The sequence below is a fragment of the Panicum virgatum genome, chromosome 1N (assembly GCF_016808335.1).
Source record: "Panicum virgatum strain AP13 chromosome 1N, P.virgatum_v5, whole genome shotgun sequence".
In the NCBI taxonomy this organism is placed as follows: Eukaryota; Viridiplantae; Streptophyta; class Magnoliopsida; order Poales; family Poaceae; genus Panicum; species Panicum virgatum.
The window spans coordinates 20,377,665-20,403,705 of record NC_053145.1 but is presented as its reverse complement, the minus strand read 5'-3'; the positions used below and the strand labels follow the sequence as shown (position 1 = coordinate 20,403,705).

At 46.6% G+C, this 26,041-nt stretch overlaps 2 protein-coding genes across 3 annotated transcripts; one reads left to right on the top strand and one right to left on the bottom strand.

Annotated features, from left to right (window-relative positions):
• Positions 1–2,023: 2,023 nt before the first annotated feature.
• Positions 2,024–4,625, bottom strand: LOC120655482 (UV-stimulated scaffold protein A homolog). The gene is made up of 2 exons (XM_039933319.1): positions 4,275–4,625; positions 2,024–4,171 (listed from the first exon to the last, which is right to left on the bottom strand). The coding sequence occupies exons 1-2, from the start codon at positions 4,554–4,556 to the stop codon at positions 2,309–2,311; spliced, it is 2,145 nt and encodes a 714-aa protein (XP_039789253.1). The 5' UTR covers positions 4,557–4,625; the 3' UTR covers positions 2,024–2,308.
• A 5,933-nt stretch (positions 4,626–10,558) lies between these two features.
• Positions 10,559–21,084, top strand: LOC120655481 (CLP protease regulatory subunit CLPX1, mitochondrial-like). Of its 2 annotated transcripts, XM_039933317.1 has the most exons (16): positions 10,559–11,145; positions 12,015–12,076; positions 12,159–12,259; positions 12,549–12,601; positions 12,814–12,897; positions 13,432–13,482; positions 14,950–15,024; positions 15,123–15,200; positions 16,565–16,621; positions 17,211–17,281; positions 17,362–17,461; positions 17,610–17,714; positions 18,605–18,667; positions 18,755–18,877; positions 19,500–19,655; positions 20,691–21,084. In XM_039933317.1, the coding sequence occupies exons 1-16, from the start codon at positions 10,660–10,662 to the stop codon at positions 20,763–20,765; spliced, it is 1,740 nt and encodes a 579-aa protein (XP_039789251.1). In that variant the 5' UTR covers positions 10,559–10,659; the 3' UTR covers positions 20,766–21,084. The 2 variants fall into 2 exon arrangements, with proteins under 2 accessions (XP_039789251.1, XP_039789252.1); XM_039933318.1 differs by lacking the exon at positions 12,549–12,601 and having other exon boundaries at positions 10,562–11,145; positions 12,818–12,897.
• The last annotated feature ends 4,957 nt before the right edge of the window (positions 21,085–26,041 follow it).

The following is a 26,041-nucleotide window of genomic DNA, read 5'->3' as shown; positions in this document are numbered from 1 at the left end:
GTACTGAACACTAGACCTGAGTTCGACTACTTGCTAAGCTTATAGGACCGGTAAAAGTCGAGTGATTGCCTGTCACTCGCGAGCTTTATAGGAATTGCTTGTTTACTTTCTGTTATCAATATAAGGACGACGGACGGGGTCGTGTTCGATATCATGACCTTTGGTGAGACCCCGTCTGTGTTGATGAACTTGCTAAGGTCGCGGTGTGTGGTAGTGCTGGTTAAGTTTTTGAACGTACTAGCCACATGCCGTAAATATGGTACGCGATAAGCCTAGTAACCGATTGGACCGGGGAGTGGATATACCTGACACTCTCTCTTAGGGATAGATTTTATTTTATGTTGCGCAACACTACGACTATGAGGGACGAGGTATAGAGTGCCCTATGGGACGAGAGAATGTACCCTGTGGGACGAGGGGGAGCCCTATAGTCGGGGAGAGTGTTCCTATCCACAAGCCGGAAAGAAAGGTCAACGGTTGTTTGGGAACGACCCGACGGTGTTTCCAAACGTGTGTGTTAGGTCTGCCTGGCCAGGTTAACAAACTCGATTCGAATCGTCTGCTTCTCACAGTTTTGGACTGCTTGATCTCTTTGCCACACAGAGTAATAAGAGCAACAATACTATGATCAATCTTGATGTTTGCTTAAAGATCTACCTTGATTGGATAGTAGTTGCTTACATAGAATGGTTAATCAACTAGAATCTTGAAAGCTAAAACTTGAAAGTAAGAACTTACTCTTTATTGCTTTTCAGCAAAAGGAAAACCAGAGCCTCACAAACCCTGCATAGTCTAGCTAAAGTGGGTTTAGTATACCCGTTGACGGTTAAGTCTTGCTGAGTATTAGCATACTCAGCCTTACTGTTGGAAATCTTTTCAGGTATGAGTTTTGAAGAGCAGATCGCTAGTTTGACCTATCCCTGCTCTTTTGCCTCCTGGCTGGTCCGTCGAGTGGGATACGTCTTCGGGCGGCAATGACTTTGACGAGTGATACCATGCTTGGGCTAGCTTGGTACCATTTTGCGACGTGTTGTAGCCGTCGTGTTTTATCTTCCGCTGTCTAAACTTTGAACTTAAGTTATGGTTTGTATAACTGTTTTACCAAAGTTGGTTTTGTAATAATGGTTTGAACTGGTTTGTAATCATTACTATGCCTGTGTTGTAAAATGGTGGTTGTAATATCTCTGGACTCGCCTTCGTGCGGGGTATGCTTGTTCGATCCGAGAACCGGTGGTTGTATCGGGACGTTACCTGACAGACCAAGAATTATTCCGTTTGAAGTGCGTTTGAGCTGTTGTTGCCTTTGTGGTAATGGCCTACGCACTTGAGCCGGGATAATTGAGGTGGTTCTGCCACAGCTGGTATCAAAGCGCGATTAATCCCGCCTAGGCTAGACAGTGGGTCGGCGCCTAGAATCCGCCTGGCGCTTAGAATCCGCCTAGCGCCTAGCTGAACTATGGGGGCATCATATATTAATATCGATCTGTCCAATTGTAAAGATTTTGCTATGAAAGCACTACCAGACTGCTATGTTTGCATTTTGTACTTAAATATCATCACATTTACTTCTGTTTTGAAATGCTTTGCTCTACCTGAGTACTTATCCAGTACACTTCAGTTCAGTTTCAAAAGCTTAGAAACATAACGTGTAAAACGGGATTCTGCAAATGTTACATTCATAAATTTCCCTTAATTGACCAAAACAGAGTTACAGAGAGCAAATAATGATAGGGCATGACATATATTCCTGGACGACTATGTATGCACTGCTGTTATCGACTTGAAAACGGATACCCAAAAATTAGCCAGCAGCAACCGCAACTTGGACAGCAAAAAGTGAAAAGAAAAAGGTAACAGAAAGCAGACAACAGCCTCCGCAGGCTCAAGAATTATTTGACGAGATCAAGCCTAGAGCACAACTTAGCAAGTGATGCTGTTCAATCCCTTCGTCCATCTGATAGTTGAGTTTTAGACAGCAAAACGGTTCAGTTTGAAATGGGACAGTGATTTGAGAATTGAGATGACACAGAACATTTTACTTTGAAATGGTACAGTGATTTGAGAGTACACAGTCAAAACTGAACATTGGAAAGAAATGTACAAGGAACTTAATTCAGTCAACTGTACAAGAACTGAATATCAGAAAACAGACAAGACAGTTTTTTTTATTAACAGACAATACAGTTTTGGTTGATCTAGATAGCGACAGGTTCCATATTATTTAGGTGACGATCGTCGTACACTACCAACATTAATTCATTCCTATCATGTTTATCCACTCTATACAAGAACAGCTCAGCAGCTTCTGCTACCACTGGTTTGGAAATGCTTCCCTGTAGCTCATATCTTCATTATGAGAAGCCTCTCTTATTGTCGCATCCGTGGCTCGAGTGTTCAGAAGCCTCTCTGCAATTCTATCCTTGGTGGTAATTTTCTTCTTCAGCATTGATGCCAGCGTTGGTGCCTTTGTTTTACCTCGGCGGCCTCGTCGACCCTGTGCTTCTGGAGGCTGCTCATAGGCTGCTGCAGAGTGGGAAGTTGAAGCAATAGCTGCCTCCCGCAGAACGTCTTCATTGTGCTGACGGATTCTTTGACGTTGTGCTCTTTCCAATGCCTTATGGTCCATATCTCTTTTCCGGACATTTTTAATTGCCTGTCTCGCCAACTGCTCTACAGTGATTTCACCCAGATCATGAGTTCTAACTGTACTGCCATAGTCATCATTACTTATATCTGTCATTTTTGAAGAAGACTCCTGCATATAATCAACACTGTTTCTGTTCAGCTCATTTGAATTTCCAGTTGTGTCACGGTGCTCAACATGATCTACTTCGGCACCAGAACTACCACCATGCTGCTCCATTGGATTTCCTTCAGCATCACGTGGGACAATCGGCCCATGAAAAGGACATACCTTAAGATCCCTTCTCTGGCAAAGCCCTCCTTTCTTTAGAGGGGCATGACATGGTAGGATCTCAACTGGAGCTTCTGTATAAATGGAGCAATGAACATTCAACTCTGCAATCTTTGCTGCAGGTATAACAGCATCATTGTCCACCCTTCCCCAATGACTCTCTAGATCAAGCCCCCTCTGGTTTACATGTGCATCCCTGCTGGAGCCCCAACGGTCCAATACAGAGCTCCATGGAACCACAGGGGCTTCAGTGAAGAGCTTTGATTTCTCCGGGTCAAGATTTCTAGTTGCACTAGCAGCAACTGGTGACTTGCCAGTATCAGAATTTTCTCCACCCACCACCCTCTTTCCCTTTCCGGTGTCCCTGCTGGTGCTTGCAACATCTACACTGCTCTGGACTCTGGCAGGACTAGGGGGCTCTATGTTTCCCTCCACCCAAAACTCATCATCCTCTTCCTCTTGGTCACCCTTGCGCCTACGGACATTATCAAGGTTAAGGCCAAGCTCAGAGCACCGATCTCTCACTGCTCGTATCTCATTCTTAACATCAATGAACTCCTTCAATGCAGAATCTCTGAACCTGTTGTCTGGAAGATCGACCCTTATAAGCACAGATATCCACTCCTTAACAGTGACCAGATGCTTCGACACAAGCAGTCGGTAAGCTTCCCTCAGTGCATCAAAAACAGCCTCGTTCTCCTGAGTCTCAGGCACCCACTCTCCGGCCATCAATGAAGCCATCCTAATACTCCGCAACGACAGGGATGCAATCTCCTCCTCTGCATCATCATCGTTCACATAGCCCTCAAACTTTTCATATTCAGTACGGATGATCTCCAACCCGTTGCGAATCTCATCCATCGTCGACCGGATTTCATCCTTGATTGACGCGAGGTTTTCACGCAGTTGCTCAACCTTGGCGGCCAGGATCTCCTGCGTGCGCGCCTCGCGGGCCGCTCGAGCCTCCACGGTGGCCCGTAGGCCAGGGAACTGGACGCGGGCGGACACCTTGAGGTACTCGACGGCCAGGCGGAGCTGGCGGTAGTGCGCGCCGAAGAGGTGGTGCCAGCGCTCGAGCGCCTGGACGGCGGCCTTGCGGAGTAGCGCCGCGGAGGCGGTCGGCGGCGGGAGCGGGTGCGCCCGGCGGAACCCAACGGCGAGCGGGAGGAAGCCATCGAGCGCGTCGGCGAGGAGGGAGCGGAACAGCTTGGAGCGCATGAAGAGCTCGTCGGCGATGCTGAAGGCAAGGAGCCGCACCTGCGCGGGCCGAGGGGATCAGCGCGTTAGGGTTGGCAAGGAATTGGGGGCAGATTGGTGCGGCGGGGGAAGAGTCAGAGGGATGGGGAGAAGGCTTACGCACGTGGGAGTGGGGCTTGGACATGAGGGAGAGCAGGAGGTGGAAGGCATCGCGGATGGCACCGTCGGAGGCGCGGGCCGAGGACTTGATGGCGCGGAGGAGGGCGGGGTCGACGGCGGGCGCCGTGGTGGAGGTGGCGCGCTCGATGAGGGACGCCATAGAGGAATCCGCTGGCGCCGCGGAGGAAGCGGAGGGGTTCGAGCCCAGCTCTACTTTGGCGGACGCGGCCGCCGCCGCCGGCGTGCGGCGGCCGGCGAAGGAGGAGGAGACCGTCGGGCGCGGCATGGCGGCGATTCGCGGGGACAGGTGGGAGACCTGATCGTGCGGTGGTGAGGCTCTCCGCACTCCCTCACTTTCTCTAATAATATATTCAGTTTCTCCGCGTTCATTCACTCTCTATATCTACTCTCTATACCAACTACCAACCGTGGGACCCACACGTCAGATTTTTTATCTCTTTCTTTTTAACTTTTCCATTCTCTCTCTCCCCATCCGGACCTCGGCGCCCCCGGCCCTCCTCGCGGTGCCTCCTCCCACCTCGTAGCCTCCGCGCCCTTCATCCTCCTCGCCCACGGCTCCTCCCTGGTCCGAGCGGAGCTCAGCCGCGCCACCCTCTCCGGTGCGGCCAGCGAGCTCACGGACGGCGAGCACGCGGGGCGAACAGCGAGCGCGCACAGCGGGGCAGGGGAGCTCGAGCGGCGGCGGCGCCGGTGGAGGCCCGCGTGGGACGGCGGCCCGCACGCGGCGGAGCACGGCAGATCTTGGCAGCCGGCGGCGCCGGCGCGAGCAGGGGACGCAGAACGTCGCGGCCGGGCCCTACGGGCAGAGCGGCAGCGGTGGCGGCGCGGAAGCCCGGCCCATGGCGCCCTCAATGGGGTGGAGCGGCAGCAGCAGCGGTGCGTGGGCGGGAGGCGGAGCCGCGGCCCTACTGCTCCTCGAGCTCGCCAGGGCGGCCGGTGCGGCCTCCCTCCCCACCGGCGCCCTTCCTCCCCGGCGGCGGCGGCGGCCCAGTGAGGCGAAGGCGAGGCGAAGGCGCGGGACGGCGGGGCGCGGCGCCCTTCCTTCCCCTTCCCCTGCTCCCGCGGCGGGGCGGGGCGGAGCGGAGGAGGGCGGGGCGGAGCGGAGGAGGTCGGGGTGCGGCGCGGTGGCCGCCGGAGGTGGAGGACCTGCTCCCCTGCTCCTCCGTGCGCGGGCGGTGGCGAGCTTGAGTAGGGGCGGCGGGATCCAGGCGGTCATGGCCGGATGCACGCCTCGAGCAAGGGCAAGGGCAGCGGCCTCGAGTGCGGCTCTGATGGCGGCTTTCGGGCGGAGGCGGGGCAGAGGCGGCCGCGGCCGCCGCCGTGGCGGACGCGGCAAGGGTGCTGCGGCGGACGGCGCCGGCGAAGGAGAGCTGCCAGCCCGAGAAGAGGCGGGGGAGGAACGGTCCGAGGCGGGTCCCATGCCACGTCTACATGTACAGTGCTGCTGTACCGCGCTAGAAATGGAGCGCCGCGACCCGCTCTCTAATTTGGCGCGGGTGTTGCAGTGCCCCGCTGCAGCAAAATGTACTCCAAATGCATACTGCAGGGCGCGTTTACAGAGCCCAGTGCGGGCAGCCTGAAGCCGTGATGTTTGGACCGGATTTCCTCTCTGGACTGTAGGCCCGAGCCTGACCCCTTCTGCGTGTCGGTTAGAACGGGCTTCGACTATATGTGCCGTCGGTAAACCATGTACTTTTTTTGCGAAAAAGGTAAACCATGTAATGTGCTTACAGTTTAATGCTCTCTCCATTCTAAATTATAAGTCATTCCAAGAGTTTACTACTCCCTCCATTCTAAATTATAAGTTATTCCAAAAATTTTAGAAGGTCAAACCATCTCAAAGTTTGACTAAAATTATAAAGAGAAACACAAAGATTTATGACATCAAATAGGTATACTATGAAAATATAGCTAACAAAGAATCTAATAATACTTAGTTGGTATCATAATTGTTATTATCTTGTTATTAAAATTTGATCAAATTTGAAAAACTTTGACTCTCTAAAATTTTTGGAATGATTTATAATGTGGAACAGAGGGAGTAGTTTTTAACAGCAGAATTTCTATATGTTTTTTATTAACTTTGTGTTGGATTTTTTTCCGAACTTATATAACTCTTATGTTTTACTGATAACTTTTCGAAGAAAGATCGTGCTTATCACTTGAACTACTAGACGTGAAATATAAGATTCATTCATTGTTCGTCTACATGACGGTTTACACCGTTTACACGGCGTGTGATGGGGACACGGACCCAGGATCCCCAGCGGGCCCACCTTAATTACGCCAGCCCAACTATCCATTAGGCGCGCCCCGGCAAAACCCACAAAGGGCACGGGTGGATGCCAATCTCCAGAGCCCGGCCCGGCCAGTTACTGACCCCATGAGAGGACACGTGGAGGCCTCCCGACCACGGACCCGCGGGGTCAACGCTGTACCGCGTGGTCCGAGCCGTGCGCACCAAGAACGCCGCTTGGTACAACAGGCATGCCGATCAAACCAGCTCTCGTCCACCCGTATGCGCCGCCCAGTCCTGCCGGACACCACGTCCGCACGGTCACCAGGACCTTCTGACATGGACACAGTGCGGGCCGTGCAAGCCTACACGACCTAAGGGATGGGGGACGAGAGAGGGCGTCAACGAGCTCCGTCCCACACGCCGTAATGATGGCTCCCCCTGATGCCACCCCATTACACCAGAGATCGTGATAGGGCAAGACCGCCTGACCGTGTCAGGGCACCCCTCAACGGGCGCGCCGTCCTCAGGTCAGAAACCACGCAGGCAAGGACGTGCGGCGGCAATACGGACGGAGGTACCCATACAGACGGACATGAGAGAGGACGACCGCCAAGCCCCGACCGAGTGCCCAAGCCACTCCGACTGACCAAGATGGGACAACAGCTTGATAACCCATCGCCCAAGAAAACCGACCTGACACAGCCTCTCCACTCCCGACCGACCGGGCGGGACCCGCCGACTGATGAAGACAAAGGACCCCCCGGCGGACCAAGATATCACGATAGAAATATGTAAATCGGGGACCCCACCTTGAAGTATAAAAGGGTGGCCCCTCACGTAGGAGAGAGGTTCAGAGTTCGAGAGAACAGACTACTGCTTGAAAGCTCCTCTCCAACTTTGAGCACCTGGGAATAGAGCAAGAGAACCACCCCAATACTGGACGTAGGACATTTCCCGGCCCGAACCAGTCTAAATTCTCGACTCATTGTGTGCTAGACCATTCCGGTCCAACGCACGAGACACTAGCAATTGAGTAGTTTGTTCGTCGGTCATATTCCGAGCCGACAGCGTGTAAACTAAGGATGGCAACGGGTCGGGTTCGGTTCGAGTGGAGTGTCCGGGCACCCAAAACAGAAACCCGAACTTAAAACCCGAACCCGACCTGAACTCCATTTCGGGTACAAATTCATATCCAAAACCGAAACCCGCGGATACCCAAAACCCGACAGATAATCCGAAACCCGAATTTATTTACAAACCAGCAATAGCATTTCCAAGTTTCCAGCAGATAACAAACAGTCAAAAATGGACAGCAGAGTTGAAATTATTACAACATTCAAACATTCCATCAACAAAAAATGGACAGCTACATTCAAACATTCCGGCAAGACGCAGATTGGGATCCACTAGCACTAGGAGCTGACATCGCTCCCTTCCTGTCAAATGCAAAAAGGAGAAAACATACATGGATTTGGGGGATGATGCATGAAATTCGAGATCCAAGAAAGGGCTATGCCGCCATACCTCCTATCCTGCTTGATTCGTGGTCGTGGGGTAAGGGCGGAGCGCAAACAGGAGGGACCGAGGTCGTGGCTCGCGAGTGGAGGGCGGTCGGCGTGTAGGGCGCCTCCGGCCTCCGGCCTCCGCGCCTGACTGCGGCCGCGGCAGCGCGGCCTCCGTCCGTGCGGCAAGTGGGGTCCTGCTCCTGCGCGGCGCGGCCACGGGCCACCGTCCGTGTGGGGCGGCCGCCGGGCGGGTGGGGCCCTACGCGGGGCGCCGCGTCGAGCCGCCGAGGTGCCGGCCGAGGATCCGCCGTCCGCCGAGGATCTGCCGAGGGCCGAGGCCCCTGCGCGGGGGCGCCGAATCGAGCCGCCGAGGATCCGTCGATGCGCCCGTGCGGCGGTGGCTGGGCCCTGGGCGGGCGCCTGGCTTGACGAGGCGGGGGGCGGGGGTGCGGCTGGGCGGCGATGCAGCGATCGACCGTTCACATAAGATATAATATCCATCCAGCTCCAGCTTCCATCCAACCAATCTAATCTATATCTCTTATATAGATAGCACTCACTAAAATTATCAACTCAATTTCTCTCAACATACAAGCTATCTACGTCGTATAGAAATCCCATTAGAGCAGCCATAATGGTTTTAGTAAGATGCTCTCTATAGTTTTATCCGCATAAGATAATAGTAAATACTTATAGATAGTCTATCCAACAGTTTTATTTTAGCACAATTTTCTAAATTAATACGAAACCCACGTGACAATTTTGTGTAATATCGTTCGCAAAAGAATTTCAATTTAAAATTTGTTTAAGAAATCCCCTAGCAACACACGGGCATCACCTTATGTTGATTAATATTTCTATTTGCGTATAATGAAAACTGATCTAGTGCTGAGTTAATTTTAAGTTGTCAACAAGTAGTGTTATATTTAACTTTAAAGTTCACTAGACAACTTCGCAAAATATCACAGTGGCCTGTTTCAAATTCAACAAACCAGTAAAACCATCCTAAAAAAACAAATAAGCATTAAGTTAAGATATCTTTTAGAAAAAAATCACCCATTGCCTAGAAGATATATATAACACTTATACCTGCTATCCAATAAAGAAAACACAAGAGAAATGTGTAAGAATACATGAGCCATATAGATAAGTAATTGTTGCAAGAGTATATAATTAAATAGTTTGACCTTATATGCAAGAGCCGAGTCCTGACGCTAAGAAAATCTATTTAACTCTGCGTTATTAAGGGGGCTTATTTAAAATAAACAAGAGAAAAACAAAAATAACTGAGCGGCAGCTTAACTATATTTGCTACCTATATGAGAAAAGTGTCTGATATACCATTGTTCTAAGAACTTCTAAAATATATCCAGACCTAAGTGCCTGATCTATATGGCATATCACCGTGTAGATGTTCAGTAGCGTACAAATAACCATATGTGTTCCCATTTAGCAACTTTATGTGTCTGTTTGCACATCTTGTAACTTGTTAGACCAAAATAATACAAGTTGTTGTATGCCGATACGATTTACTCTACATCATTGAGTTTGCTTAAAAAAGCGTAGAAAGTTTTCATATAGTTTTTTCAAGTACTATATCAAACTACCAAAGAATGTATAAATTTTTTCCATGAGACTACCAGACTATTATAACTCTAATATATTAATACAAGATTTTTTTTGTTACTTCGTACCGGTGTATTATCGAAGATGCTCTTAATTAATTTGGTGTACCTAACCATTCATCCATACGTATGTCAGATTACATATCATCCATTCTTATCCTCTTCTCACTCTAATAATATGATAATCCTAGATTAATACTTACTACTTGCACACTACTCTTACGGTGCTACCTGTCAATAGTCATGCTGGTCAAAGCAGGCCAATCACTGTTCTGTCCACGGCGGGGGAGTCTATTCTTAACTCGCGCGAATTAACACGGAGCTATCGCAGAAGGAGCGCCCTGCCTCTCTCGCCTCCCCCAGCTCCGCCGCCGCCCTCCAACGCCGCCGACGCTAACCAAGCACGTCGCCGGACCGCCCGTCCACCTCCTCTCCCCCGCCGGCGGTCTCCGCCCACTGGAGATCCTACCCTATCCGGCCGGAGCGCCGCCTCGCCGTCCGCCGGCCCAACCGCCGCCGCCGCCGACCTCCTCTTCTATAGCCGGAGGCCATGGAGCCATTCCACCCTCGGCAACCCGAACCCTAAAGGCCGCCGCCTCCCTCGGCCGCTCTGCCCCCACCAACCACCCTCCTGACCCCGGCAATCCCTTCCCTAACCCGGCGCCACCACCATCGCGAGATCCAAAGGTGGAAGAAGTACAGTGCTGCCGGGCCCACCTGCCAGGGACAGCGTCTCCCTTCTGGGATACATCGGTCTGCAGTAGCGCGCGAGGAATAACCTCCACGGTCCACGGCTGCATTGCCCAAGCCACCCGCCGAAAGGGATAGGAACTACCAGCCCTACAAGAAAGAAACACCGGCGCCCCACTACACTCCTCGAACGTGGGCTTCGCATCCCAAAAATCTACAAGATATTTTCCCTTTCCGGGGCTCCTTCTATCCGATTCCTTCCATTCCGTTCCATTCCACCCTCCCTCCCCTCGCACACCCCCGCACCCCATGTCAGCCGCCGTCCGCTCCCGCGCCGCGGCGGCGGCGCTCTCCGCCGCGCGCCGTATCCACGCGGGCCGCGCCGCGGGGCAGAAGCAGCAGGGCGGCGGCGACGGCCCCGGCGCGCTCCGCCGCCCGTGGACCCTCTTCCGGCGCCAGCAGCAGCAGGAGCACGGCCGCCTCCCCCGTGCCGCCGCCGCTGCCCCGGACGCCGCCGCCGACCGCGGGGCCGGTGGGTCGGACGACGGGGAGCCGCCGGAGATCTGGCGCCAGCCAGGGGAGGCCCCCGGGGAGCGCGCGGCCGCGGGCACCGTGGGGAGGATCGACGTGGTTAGGGTTGCGGTTCCCGGCGGCGGGGATGGTTTTGACGGGAAAGACGGTGCCGGGGAGACCGCGGGGTGGGGTGGGTCTAACCTCGGCCGGCGGTTCCCCACGCCCAAGGAGATTTGCCGTGGCCTCGATAAGTTTGTCATCGGCCAGCAGCGGGCCAAGAAGGTGAAGCTTTGTGAGGATTAAAAAAAAAAACTTCAGGAAACTGTGCACATGATTTTATCTGATTGATTGGAGCTACCTACTACACTCAATCCGTTTTTATTTATTGCTTTGGAAATCGACACAGGTTCAATGCATGTGTTTGACCATTACTATCTTTGAATGATGTTGTTATAATTTGCTAAATATGTAGTCATTTGAAAGTATTTGTCATGACTAATCGACCAACACCTTTTCTGCGTAACAAATGTTAGTACTTCTGTGCATATTAATGGCAACGTTTTACTGCATCTATCCCTAAGCGTTATCAATTTGACAACGGAGAGAGTATTAGTGTCGTCTGGCGGATGCTTTGCCGCCCCTCGTCGCTGGCGGATGCTTTGCCGCCGTAGTTGTCGCTCGCTTTGTGCGGACACTTTGCCGCCTTGGTTTGCTAGTCAGGTGGATGCTTTGCCACCTCCGAGTTTGGTGACCTTTGCACTCTTGACGGTGGTGCATCTTTTAGCAGGTTCAATTGCTTGGCGTGTCTAGGTTTGCAGGCTTGTATGTTCCTTCCCCTGTTGTTCTTGCTGTTTTTCTTGTTGTGTTGGGTCGTTTGCCACTTGCTTAGTGGTGCTTTGTAACCACCTTAATAGCCTCTGCCTATTAAGGTTTGTACCGGTCGTATTGCTTTCCTCTTAATGAAACACGTGCTCAGGCACGTTCGCGAAAAAAAAACAGAGAGAGTATTATGCAATATGGATCACCAAATAGGTAGCGGGTGTTAATCAATATTTTCTCTAACCTTGTTTGTTTTTCTACCATTTTACTGGCCCTTGGGTATTTTCTTTTACAGTTCTGTAAGACTTTTTTTTCTCTCTCTCTGAATGCAGGTGTTGTCAGTAGCAGTTTATAATCACTATAAAAGGATATATTGTGAATCACTCTCCAGCAGGTATGTATTGTGTAAGCATCAGTTTTTCAAGAGTTGTTGTGTACCATCATGTGGTAAGTTGGACAGAACATGTGGGCTGCAGGTCTGCTGGAGATTGTAGCGAGAGCGATTCGTGCACAAGCGACACTGACATGGTAGAGCTTGAGAAAAGCAACATCCTTGTCATGGGTCCTACGGGCTCGGGTACATGCTCTGACCCTTGAGTAACTTAATGTTGTATTTTGCAATCGTCTAAAACTGTCCATAAATAGCAAAAGCATTGAAATTAGTAGTCTAGTTTAAACATGACCATTTTTTTTCTCTCTGTTTCTGCCAAATGTTAATGTTGCAATGCTAACACTGTTTTACTGAAAAATGTTGTAGTCCATGCATGTTATGTCTAAAACGAGCAACTACTGGGTGGTTATTATAACACTGTCTATTAGCCATGCAATCATGTACCTTGTGTAAAGTGATATGCTTTGTCTGATAGGATTTCTGAGCATATCAAGTAGGAGTGGTACATTCGAGATTTTTCTGAACACGGTATACTATGAATCATTTATTTGAATTTGAAACTGAGTTTTCATCTTAATCTTTTCTGTTACAATTGGTATGTTCTGGTTGGCTGAAACTATATATGCAGTAGTATCCCTGTTGAGCTTATCTTTACCTTTTGATGTTATTTATTTTATGCAATCATAGTTTTTTTGGTCCTTATGAATGCTTTACTTATTATTCTAAAATCTTTCCCAAAGTCAGGGAAAACATTGCTGGCAAAAACACTAGCAAGATTTGTGAGCGTGCCCTTTGTTATAGCTGATGCAACAACCCTCACTCAGGTATGCTGAGTTTTGTTTGTTTATTAATTCATTCGCTTTGATCTTGCCCTTACTTTAGGACACATTTTGGTCCTGCTAAAAATTAAAGAGCACATTATTAGAGTTTTACTATTTGTTCAAGTTTGTTATCCCATTTTAGCTAACAGTGAGACTAATATCCTGAAATTCCACACCATCGTGTATGCTCCTTTGAAGGATTCTTCCATTCAATCCATATTTTTATGATTTTCTGTCTACTTCTTTTTCCTTGGCATCAATTGCTTGTTGTGTTGTTGATACAATTTGTTTGATGTACTCCTACAATTGCTGTTTTTTTTTACTTTGACAGCTGCTATTTTCATGGAGTGGATATATGACACTAGCATAGATTTCTTTTACTTCCTTTTCTTGCATAAAGTTCTTGATTATGATCTGTAGTGAAGCTAACAATTGTAATGCTTTTCACTGAGAGTTGCTGTTGCACAAGCTTGATAGAACTGCTTGACTTGGTGCTCAGAAGTTCACCTTAGCTTGACTGTATCTTTTTTTTTGTAGGCTGGATATGTTGGTGAGGATGTTGAATCTATTTTGTATAAGCTCCTAGCGGTACCACTCAAGAACTCTCTGTTTATATGGTTCTTTCATTATATTTCCTTGCATTGTGATTGCTAACATGGAGAATGTAAGCGAGTATGGCCAGGAAGATGATAGATTGATTAGGGTGCAAAGCACGGTACAGGTACATATAGGCAAGGATGCCGCGGTGTATGGTAACAATCCAATCAGGGGGGATCCTTGCCTATCCTAATCAATACAAATCCTGGGGGGGGGGGGTGGGGGAGGGGGGCACCTAGACAGGTGTGGCGCCCAGCCCCAATGGCCAGCAGGCCGACTAACCAAGAGGCCCGTGGGCCAGCCTATACATGTCTCGCTATCAGAGAACAATATATTCTTCCTTTTTTCTCTTGAAATCATTTTTGTATGATTATAATAACTAGAGGATTTAAGTATCTATCTGAAGTTCAGAACTACAAGATGTGTTCTCATGGCATCTTATTTTAGGTTACTTATAGCCACCACAATTCATTGCAAAGCTGAGCTCATATGCTGCTATGGGCTTTGGACCAGCCCTAGATGTGTGGGATTAATATGGCCAATTCCCTTCCTCATGTGAACACAGGATTTGAGGAAGTTAGGGATTGTTATCTTCTAGATATGGTTTTTAGGAGTAGATTAGATCGCTTACTTAGGAGTTTAAGTAAACCTTCTATCTAAAGAGAGGTGATGTAATCAGTAAAAGGCATGCACGAATCAATGATCCTGTTCTGCTTCTATGGTCATCCCTCTCAGCTATGATCTAGTTTTTCAGCCCTAGGCCCTAGCACTAGCACCAACCACATGGCCATCCTCTTGATGTTGTTTATCCCATCATGGAATTAGAACACCATATATGCAGTATGTGAAGATCTTTAAAATATATGAGCTTCGGATTTGTCTCCAAGCCAGGACTTGAGGATACAAACAAAAAAAACAGAAGTGAAGCGTGCCTCATTTTTTTTAACCTAAGCTCGCTATAATAGCTTGATTAACTTTACCGACATTGGCTGAATGAAGTTTATAATAAGTTGCCTAGACGTATCAATCTTTCTTGGGAATGGAATAAATAGTTTACTAATTACTCCCTCTATCCACCTTCGATCAACGTATTTGGGATGGGCACCAAGACCAAGGAGAGTAGAACTCTGCCATTATCCCTCCGTAATAGATATCTATCAGCCGCCAGACCTTGCATGCGAATGGAGTCGAGCACCAGTCTTGTATGTGAACCAATCAGGAGCTTGCTAGCTGGTATGTGATAAATGTGCTTGCAAATTGAAGAGGGGTTTTCATCCTAACCGAAGATAGGTGGCAGCTGGCTTACATTCTGATCAGAATTGGATTTCGTTTTTTTGCTTATGCGCTGAGTGACGATCAAAGATGGACGGGGAGAGTTTGTTAGAAGTAGGACAAAAGTTCATATTTTGGTTTCTAGCGCTGCTGCTAGCCGTTTTACCTTTTTCTTTTGCACCATAGGCTGCTGATTTTGACGTAGCTGCTGCTCAGCAAGGGATCGTCTACATTGATGAAGTTGATAAAATAACGAAGAAGGTTTGTTCTTAGAATTTATTATTTCACTAATGCATTCATCATATATATACACTTTTTTTCTTTTAGGCTTTTACATTTCTGATTGCGATGCTTTGCAGGCTGAAAGTATCAATCTTAGCAGAGATGTTTCAGGTGAAGGTGTTCAACAAGCACTGTTAAAAATGCTTGAGGGAACGGTAAGTTTGTCATCCTTTGAAGCTATACAGCTATACATCTTTAATTAGTTATACTCCGCACGCCCCTATCTAAGGTTTCCTGTTATGACTTTCCAGCAAACAACTAATTTGTTCCTGAGCATTGCAAAATGAGCTGCAAAGTTTGGAGTGTTATTAATATTAGCTGATCAAAAGAATAACAGACAGTAGTGTATTTAAGGAATATGAGAGCGCGTCCTTCTTAGCCGATGACAGCTCCATTCAGTTCCATGTTTCAGAGCTGAAATAAGCTGTTCAAAACTTCAAACCTTTTTATTCCTTTCCAATAATTATTAAGTTTGTAAGATTTCTTGGGTTTTGCTTTAGTGATGGATGAGGTCACAAGGGATATACAAGGTGAGATCCCTTGGTGTATGCTCTTTGCTGATGATGTGGTGCTAGTTGACGAGAGTAGGGCAGGGGTTAATAGGAAGTTAGAGCTGTGGAGACGCACGTTAGAGTCGAAAGGGTTCAGACTTAGTAGGACCAAGACCGAGTACATGATGTGCGATTTCAGCGCGACTAGGCATGAGGGGGGAGACGTTAGTCTAGATGGACAAGTGGTGGTCCAGAAGGATACTTTTCGGTATTTAGGATCGGTGCTACAAAAGGATGGCGACATTGATGAAGATGTTAGGCATAGAATTTCAGCTGGCTGGTTGAAATGGCGGCAAGCTTCTGGCATCCTTTGTGACAAGAGGGTGCCACAAAAGCTAAAAGGCAAATTCTATAGGACAGCAATTCGTCCGGTGATGCTATACGGTGCTGAATATTGGCCTACAAAAAGGCGACATGTCCAGCAACTGAGTGTAGCAGAGATGCGGATGTTGCGGTGGTTTTGCGGGCACACAAGGAGGGATAGAGTCCGGAACGAAGTTATTCGGGATAGGGTCGGAGTGGCACCAATTGAGGAGAAACTTACCCAGCATCGGCTGAGATGGTTTGGACATGTCCAACGAAGGCCTCCTGAGGCGCCGGTGCGTAATGGGGTTCTTGAGCGGGTCGATAATGTAAAGAGGGGTAGAGGTAGACCTAAACTGACGTGGGATGAGTCGGTTAAGAGAGACCTTAAGGATTGGAATATCTCTAAAGAGATAGCTTTGGATAGGAGCGCTTGGAGACTAGCTATCAATGTGCCTGAACCTTGAACTTATTTCTTTCGGGTTTCATCTCTAGCCTACCCCAACTTGATTGGGAAAAAAAGGCTATGTTGTTGTTGTTGTTGTAAGATTTCTTGGGTCCACTGTGAGATATTGTCTTCTATTTTTCAATGGAACATATAAGATACATGACAAAATAATTTCTTAGTTACCTTCTTATAAGTTATGTTTGTACTGTCAAGATAGGTTGTTAGTGTTCCTGAGAAAGGGGCCAGAAGGCATCCAAGGGGTGACAATATCCAGGTATCTTTTTATACAATTTCATTGTTTTGCTACTGTTTGGAATATCGGAAATCAGAATTCTAGTATAATCTTTATGTTTCCTGCATCTACTAGGAGGATGAGTACTGGATCAAAATAGGTGTTATAAATATTGTGATGCAATAATAGTTTGGATGGTCTGATTCTTATCACATGTTTAGCCTTGTGATCCAAAGCAGGGCATGCATGATTTTTATGATTACCTTTGTTAGAATTTGAATTGGTATTTAGTGCGTACATAAAAAATGTGACGAGGGAGAGGCTGAAACATATGAAAACAAGCATGGGAAATTGTTAATTAGTAATACTGCCGTTATGTCTTTTGATATTGAATTATTGATATAATACCTTTCTGTTGGAATTTTTGTTTATTCATCTACAACAAACTTATGATCACTCATCAACTTCAAAATAGAACAGAAGATTTTGAAGACTGATTTGTTTTCCATGGCCTTTCTACTTGTAACAAATTAAACGCAACCTTTTTTATTCTAACATACATTACATACCTGTGAGGGCGTGAGGCAAGGAAACAATTCAGATTGTGATGTTAATTTGTCTTTCCTTGCAGATTGATACAAAAAACATTCTATTCATTTGCGGTGGTGCTTTTGTAGACTTGGAGAAAACTATTTCGGAAAGGTTGTAGACATGGTCTTTTGGTTTGCACGAGTGATTTTGCAAGCTTTGAATACTCAAGGTTCCCCTGAAACTTTTTCTAGGAGACACAATTCTTCAATTGGTTTCCGAGCGCAGGTTCGTTCAAATATGCGAACTGGTGGTGTCATCAATGCTGAGATCACATCTTCTCTACTGGAATCAGTGAGTAAAAAATATGAAAATGATTCCATTTAGTATGCTCTACTGGCCATTAGCCCCTTTCCAAATAGTATAACTATAATTTTCTTTATTTTGCTTTCATGCTAGATTCTTTGTAGTTTTTAAAATTATTTGGATGCCATTTCTGCAGGTTGAAAGTGGTGATCTCATTGCGTATGGATTAATTCCGGAGTTTGTTGGTAGATTTCCAATTCTTGTTAGTCTGTCCTCTCTCAGTGAAGATCAACTTGTTGAGGTAATTTTGCCGTGAACACTTGCATATAAAGTCTCAGCTCCATTCTGAGTATGGTTCTTAAGATAGGCCCTATGTTTTGTTTGTTGCCCCAATTAGAGCGCATCTGCATTCTTTTTTGCCTTTAGCCCTTTATCCCCGAGCATTTTTAATGAAGTTATTTGTGCAAAGTTGGTCTTTTGCACTGCTGAATTTATTCTTAGATTTGTGTCATATGTACCATAATCTGGAACGGAAACCAGGTGCTATGCTGACTTGCTGAGGCATGCAGTGATTGCAGGCTAGTGTTAGCAATTATACATTGATTACTGTACTTACAGTACATCTGTACAGGATGTCCTATGAGTACTTGATACTTCATTAGTTAGGGCCTGGAAACATATGGAAGTCCTTTTTTCTAAAATAAAAAATTTGTACAACCATAATCCATTACAAAAAAAACTCGACACCTAGGGAAATGACCTCCCCCGAGGTTTGACTCAAAAGAAAGAAGTTTTCCCTTCCGCAGGGTCGAGAAAAGGCCACGAACCCCGGCTATCTAGGACGTGCCACTGACAGTGAGGGCGTGCCTGCAGACGCGTATTACACTGCAACCGGCAGTGGACCACACATTTCCTGTTAATAGCACAATGAGTGGCCTTTTTTTACTCCGGTGCGACACCAGTGGAACCTGGGGTTCGAACTCTGGTGGGTGGCCTCCGAACTGGAGGACCAACCTTCGCAACCATAATCCATGATGCACTATCATCTTCAAGGCTCACTTCTGCATAACATGAAGTTTGCAAAATGCAAATGTTATCTTCATATATTTGCCAAACACACTCTTCTGTTCCTAGGTAGTAGACATTAAATTATTGATTTTATAGCTAATACAGCTGTGCTCCTCTGTGCAGGTTCTCACAGAGCCCAAGAATGCCCTTGGAAGGCAGTATACCAAGTTGTTTGAAATGAATGATGTGAGAATTTGTTTGGAACTCTGTTGCCTTGTATTCTGTAATCGTACCCCTTGATGTTTACATATTTATCTTGTGTTGTTACTTTAGGTCAAATTGCATTTCACGGAGAAGGCTTTATGGCTTATTGCCAAAAGAGCAATAGCAAAGAATACTGGGGCTCGAGGTTTAAGGTCCATATTAGAAAGTATATTGACTGAAGCAATGTATGAGGTATATATACTCCTCTCTTCCCGTGGGGGCGATCGTTCCCCTGCCAGTTGAGATTTTTTTTTTACTCCTCTCTTCCCGCCACCACAATACTGAATCTGAAATCCATTAATTGGGTTAATATGACCTTTCCATAGTAGATTTGTTGCTACCAGGCATGCAAAACTGGTGTTCTGAGTAGATATAATTTTGTTTAATATATTGTGGAACTTTTGGTTTCTTGAGATTGCACATTAAGGAAAGGGGGAAAAACCGAGAGCCACAATCAATGCTTAGTGGATCATACAGAGCCATAAATATTGCTGTGACAACTAAAATCAATTATTGTCATGTCTGTACATGTTTCCTGTGGTAATTGTTAAATATTATTTCATCTGGGGTATCCTAGGATGAAGTCAAATATGAAACCAAAGGGTTTCGATGTAAATTGCTGCCATCCAATTAGGCGTATAGGCCTTAGTGGTAGACCATCAAATTAGACACAACATTTTTACTGTATAGGAAAATTGATGTTAGTATCCATTGCATTGAATTATATTTGTGGTGGTTGATTTGTTTCATTGTGATGTTCAATTAGTTGAGAATTTATTGACTCATTGTGCTCCGATAAATAACTTTCTAACAGATTCCAGAGACACGAAGTGGAAAAGACAAAATAGATGCTGTGGTTGTTGAGGAGTCTGTTGGATCAGCAAATCAACATGGGATTGGAGCTAAGATTCTTTGTGGCGAAGGAGCATTGGATCTCTATCTGGCCAAGCATGATAATAAAGAATCAGAGGTACATATCATTTTCATTTTAATTTCGTGGCAATTGACTGCATCCTATAGTTAAATGAAACTGAAAGCCTGGCCATTTTACTAATTGGTTGTTAGACATAATAGTGTTTCACCGCCGAGTTCAGAGATTTGGCATAAGTTTGTGTCTTACTATTGTGAAGGATGGTCTGGAGGCATGGTGAACATTGTTTTGCAGGCAGAGCACCTCCACAATCAGTTCAAATATTAATAAAGGAAAAAGACTAAATTACTCCCCTGAACTATAGCTAAAGTTTGGATAACCCCCTGAACTATCGTTTGGTTCATTTTATACCCCAAACTATGCCCTTTGGTTCAAATTACCCCCTAATACAATTTGTTTTCTTTTTCATTTCTCCATGCATAGATGGAGTTTTAAACTGAAATTTTTACAAGATAATTAGTACACATCATAACACATCTTAAAAAATACATCATAATTTTTTATTATTATTTTGGTAGGTTACTATATTTAATAATAGATTAGTCATTGGAGTACAAAATTATATGAAAAATAATGATAAAAAAATTATAACAAAATTTTGTAATATGCATTGTGATGTCCACTACTACTATGCAAAATTTTAAATTAAAATTCAATTTATGTATGGAGAAACAAAAAAAAGACAAATTGTATATGGGGATAAAATGGACTAAATTGCATAGTTTAGGGGGTAAATTGAACATAGTTTCGGGGGTTATTCAGACTTTGTCTATATTTGAAGGGAGTAAATTGGACTTTTTCCATTAAGAAATACCTATATCTATGTTTCGTTAGTCATGAAATTTAGTCATGAAATTCCTTATGCATAGGGTTAGGAATGCGCATCAATTCATGTCAAGAACAAAGCGGTTGATGTGCACGACCAATTAGTGAGTGACATGGTATTGAATGAAGGATGGTTGACATGAATTCACTTGTATCGATAAAACTTGCACAGGTTTTAACACTACGTGACAAATTGTTGCTTGATTGGTTTGCTATACTTATGCTGCTTGTTCTTTTCTTTTTTTTCAGTTCCAACAGCCGGAGAAATCAAACCGGGAATCTGAGATCGATGCAGAAGCCCCCTCTAGAGTGGCCAGCATGTAGGGTTCCTGACAAAGTAATTATGTATATAAATAACTTGCCGACCTTGTAACTGTAGCCAATTCAAATGTAAAGCTGTACCCTTGAATTCATCATGTATAAAGGCGGCTCTTGGGTTGTAATTTATCATGTCGAAATGGTAACTGGAGCTTGATCCTTCAGACTTCACGTTCAAGAAAAGTAAAGGGGTGGTCCTGCTTATCCATAAAATATGAAGGTCTTCTAGGTTGGACAAGCAAGGCTGCCCCTGCCAACTGTCCACTGAGTTTACCCATTCATTTTACACGCAAAGGACAGCAACACAGCCTGCTCTGATTTTTAAGTTGATGTTTTATGACGACCGTACCACCATAGTTCGTGTACCGTTTGCTCTTCCAGTTCTTTCTTGCCGCACGGTCCTGACGAGCGACCCTGAGGAAGTGTCTAATTGGTAAGTTCTGCTGAACCAGAGTTTGTTCTAGGGTTATTTAGAGTGTGTTAGCACAGGCAGGAAAGAGTGAACAAACCCATCATTAGCCGACCATTATAAATATGTAAAATTCTGATGGTTCCTCTGTTAACATGTTTTTGTTGGAGCAAGTCCTCGAAAATCTGAAACGTGTCATTTTATTTCACTAGATTTTTTCGGGCGGGATTTTATTTCATTAGATATAGTTTAGACTAGGCTTTAAAGATTTGATCCACTGAACCTCGTCGGGCTGTGCAACGGGTGGGATGGGCCATGATTTGCAGCCCAATGCTTCGGTCAAGGTCGGGCATGGGCTAGGAAAGAAAATGTCGGGTTTTCTCAGGCCCAACCCTAACTGGATCCGGCTTAGTTTTTTGTTTAAACACAGACACTCCTGGATGAGTCTCTCCGAGAGACTGAACAAGTAGATATTAGAGATTTATAAAATAACAAGAGACGTCTCGCTATCATCTACCACTAAAATAATGATGCTAGTTAAATTTTAGAATAATCCATAAAACTACGATCACTTATGTTAATTTGAGAACTCGAAGTTTCAAAAAAAGAAATTACCAGCTAAGCTATGCTCAGCACACGATCCGGCGCTGATTTTGACCAGCTCTAGTACACTCGAGACCAAACAAAAAAAAATAGTGGGTACTCTAACAAGACCCTAATGGTAGAAGTGGACCTTTGAATGTTAGTGACAACCTTGCGAACTAAGTGTACCTTAAACTTGCAGGATTTATTGTGGTGGAACTCACCCTGCTAATGGTTTGGGCTAATATGGATTTATTTGATTGGTTTTCGAAACGGACTGCATTGGTTTAGTTAGTAATGGGCTGAACTACTTGTTAGATTGGTTTGGATTGGAGTGTTCGTTAAAATGGATTGGTTTTGGGTTCCAATCCATTGTCCCAAATCATGCCCGTGTTTGGTTGAGGCGGTAAAAAATTTTGCGAAATTTTTTTTGCTCTTTGACCACTAATTTAGAGTATTAAACGAAGTCTAATTACAAAACCACCTCCACACCCCCAGTGTAAATTGCGAGATGAATTTAATGAGGCCTTTGACCGCGCGATTAGAGGATGGTACTGTAGCATCACTGTAGTAAATCATCAATTAATTACCGTCATTAGATTCATCTCAAAAAATTACATCTGTCCCTGAAAAGATTTTACAAATAGACTACATTTAGTACTTTATGCGGAAATTCGTATGTTCGTGATCTTGATTTGACCCTTTACCAAACACGGCCTATATTGGGGATGGCAGCTCCCACCTCTCTGCGCGTGGACTCGTGCGTGTTGAACTTGACCTGTGACTGTGAGATGAGGAAGCCCCCACTAGCGCTGGGTGGTAGACGGGGCCTGGCCCGATGTGGACGGACCCAATTACTCGGCAGACGCACGTGGATAGTATTTCGGATCTTCACAATGGGTTGAAACTTGAAACTACAGTTTGGTAGTTGCTTGGTACAGTAGTATACATGATAATAGTTTGGTTTTTGTAGTTGACGGATAGGATTGGGGTGGATTTAATTTTTTACAATAGAATAAAATGCATGGGAGGTCCATAAACTTGTAATAGTGTGTCGTATAGGTCCATCAACTTTAAAAGTGCATTTTTGGGTCCCTAAACTTTTTAAGTCATTCACCGCAGGTCCATACCCCTCCACGTGAGCAAGTATCGATGACATGGCGTGCTAACTGGGCATCTTTATCTTTCATGCATCTCTCCTTCCTCTCTCCACCCCTTCCTCTCTCTCCCACCCATCCTTTCTCCTTGCGCCGACGGCTCCCACCCTCCCTCTCTCCCTGCGCTGGCGCCGCTCGTCCCGCGTCCCGCCACCAGCTCGCCGCTGTGCTCCGCCTTCACCCTCGCCGCCGCTGTGCTCCGCCTTCGCACTCGCCGCCGCGCCCCCGTCACCGCACTCGCCGTGGCCCCCCGCACCCATCCTCGCCGCCGCGCCCGGGCTCCGGGCTCGCTGCGGCGCCCCGCCACCATCCTCGCCGCCACGCCCGACCTCCGCGCTCGCCGCGGCACCCCTCCACGACCCTTGCCGCGGCGTCCCGCCACCGTCCTCGCCGCCGCGCCCGACCTCCGCGCTCGCCGCGGCACCCCTCCACGACCCTTGCCGCGGCGCCCCGCCACCGTCCTCGCCGCCGCGCCCGACCTCCGCGCTCGCCGCGGCACCCCTCCACGACCCCGCCATGGTGTGCGGCGGCGCGCGGCTTCCGCCGGCGACAAGGCCAGCCAGAGCGGAGGCGGGGCGGAGGCGGCCGGCGAGCGTGCCCCGTCGGCCTCGAGGGCGCCTGGACGCGGCCCCGGAGCTCCGTCCCGGCCGGACCCACGCGGGGCCAAGGCGGTGGCGGCCGGAGGCCCGCGCCGCACCGGAGCCCTACGAGGTGGCCACCGGTGAGCACCCGCGAGCGCGCATGCGGTTGCGCCGGCCGAGCTCGCCCCTCCTCCCAATCCCGCACCGCGCCCGTCCCTCTCCCTCGAGCTCCTCCGGTCCATGGTGGCAGCGGGCATGGCGTATGCCCGCGCGGGTCCATGGCACGGCGGCGGCCTCCCCGCGTCGGTGCTCCCTCCAGATCCGGTTCTCTCGGTGCGGCGGCGAGCCTCCTCGCGCACCTCCTACCAACGTGGGTGGCGCGGGGCGGGATGGCGGCTCCAGCGAGTTCCGCAGGCCAGGGGCTACCCCGGCGGTGGAGGAGACGCGGAGCAGAGGCGCCCCCTCGCCGCGGAGCTCGTCGGCCGAGCGGAGCCGCGGGGCCGCCCTCCCTCCCTCGAGCGGAGGTGCCCCCTCGCTGCGGAGCTCGCCTGCCGAGCGGGGCCGCGGAGCTCGTCGGACGAGCGGAGCCGCTTGGCACCCATGTCTGGAGGAAGAAGAAAGAGTGGCGCCTAGTCAGCGTGCCACATCAGCGCTAGCTGCCCACATGGATGCGTATGGACCTCCGGTGAACGACTTAAAAAGTTTAGGGACCCAGAAATGCACTTTCGGAGTTGATGGACCTATATGACACACCCTTACAAATTTGAGGACCGCTGGTGTACTTTACTTTTTACAATACTAGTACAGATTGGTTTGGATACAAATTGGATTTCAGCCCACAAGCAGGGTTTCAGTCTATCAAAGGTTTTGAACATGTTTATACATGTGCAAAACCCTACTCATATGAGTACCTTTGATCGATTCGACTGAGCTGCCTTATTCTTGAGATTGATGATGTCACCACAGACACCTGGCTACAAGTTAATAGTTCGATTAAATTTCATAATAAATTCAGAAAACTACGAGCACATGATTAGGACTCGAACCCGGGTGGACGGGTTCCACCTCAATAAACCTTCCAAGTCAAGGTACACTTAGTTTGCAAAGTTGTCACTAACATTCAAAGATCCGCTTCTACCATTAGGGTCTTGTTAGGGTACCCACTATTTTTTATTTGGTCTCGAGTGGACTAGAGCTGATCAAAATCAGGGCCGGAGCCTGTGTGAGTAGCTTAGTTTTTTTTTGAAACTTCGAGTTCTCAAATTAACCTAAGTGCTCGTATTTTTATGGATTATTCTAGGATTTAACTGGCATCATTATTTTAGTGGTAGATGATAGCGAGACGCCTATTGTAATTTTATAAATCTGTAATATCTACTAGCTCAGTCTCTCAGAGAAACTCATACGACAGTTGCAGTTGAACTCAACTGCACTGTTATCAATAAATCAATAAATACAAATGTATTAGAACTAAAAAAATAACATATATCAATAAATCAATAAATACAAATGTATTAGAACAAAAAAAAAACATATATCAGGGTGGACCAAGGATCCGGCGACCCTGAGCGCTCGCTCGGGCTCTGGTCCGGTGGCACAATGGTTGTAAGCTACTCATCAATGGCTTTTTTAGCGGAAGATAGAAAGAAAGTGTTGTTTTGAGTTTTGCCTAGGCTCTCGTCAAGTCTTTAGTCCACCACTGACATCTACTAAGCATTTGATTGATTTCGCATCTTATTTATAAATTTTTTTCTTGATATTTAATACTACTTTAATTAAAGGGTACTTTTTTGAAATAAGATTCAAATGCTAACGAATACTTATTTTAAATGAGGCAGTAATAAATAGACAATTTGCTTTCTTTTGCTACAATGAAGTGAGAGAGGTTGGACCAATATGTAGCACAAGAAGAGAGAGAAAAAAAGAAATCGCAGATATGGAATATATGGAACATAATGCGGTAGCAAAATTCTGTATTTTTTCGCGACCAAGCAAAATTCCTTTGTCCTAGAATCAAATATGTGTAACAAATATGGGTAAAAATTGTCATTTACTTTATTGTTAATTTATTCTAGAATTTCTACGAGTTATTTTTGGGAGGAGGGAGTAAATGACAAAAGAAGAGAGAGAAAAGGAATAACATATACTTTCTTCGTCCCACAAAAACTATTCGTTTTATATTTAGAAAATTTGGGACATATTACCCATGCTGAAAAATGACTATATTACTTCTAATTAACTATAACAGTTGTGATTGAAAAGCATGTCGTTTATTTGATTTCCGAGATCCTTAATAAATACAAAAGCATTGAAATAAAAAAATTAATACCTACTTAAACATTTAATTGGCTTGATGCTTTTTCCAATACAATTCTATTTTGGTATTTGAAATTACCATAATTAGATGGATTTTATTACAATTTAAATCAACAGTTTTTATGTGATAAAATTTGAAGGCTAAATGAAAGCGGAACGGAGAGAGTAATCAATATTGGAACAGAAAATGCGGCACCAAAATTCCTTTGTCCCCGAGCCCAAGCCCCCCGGCACCGC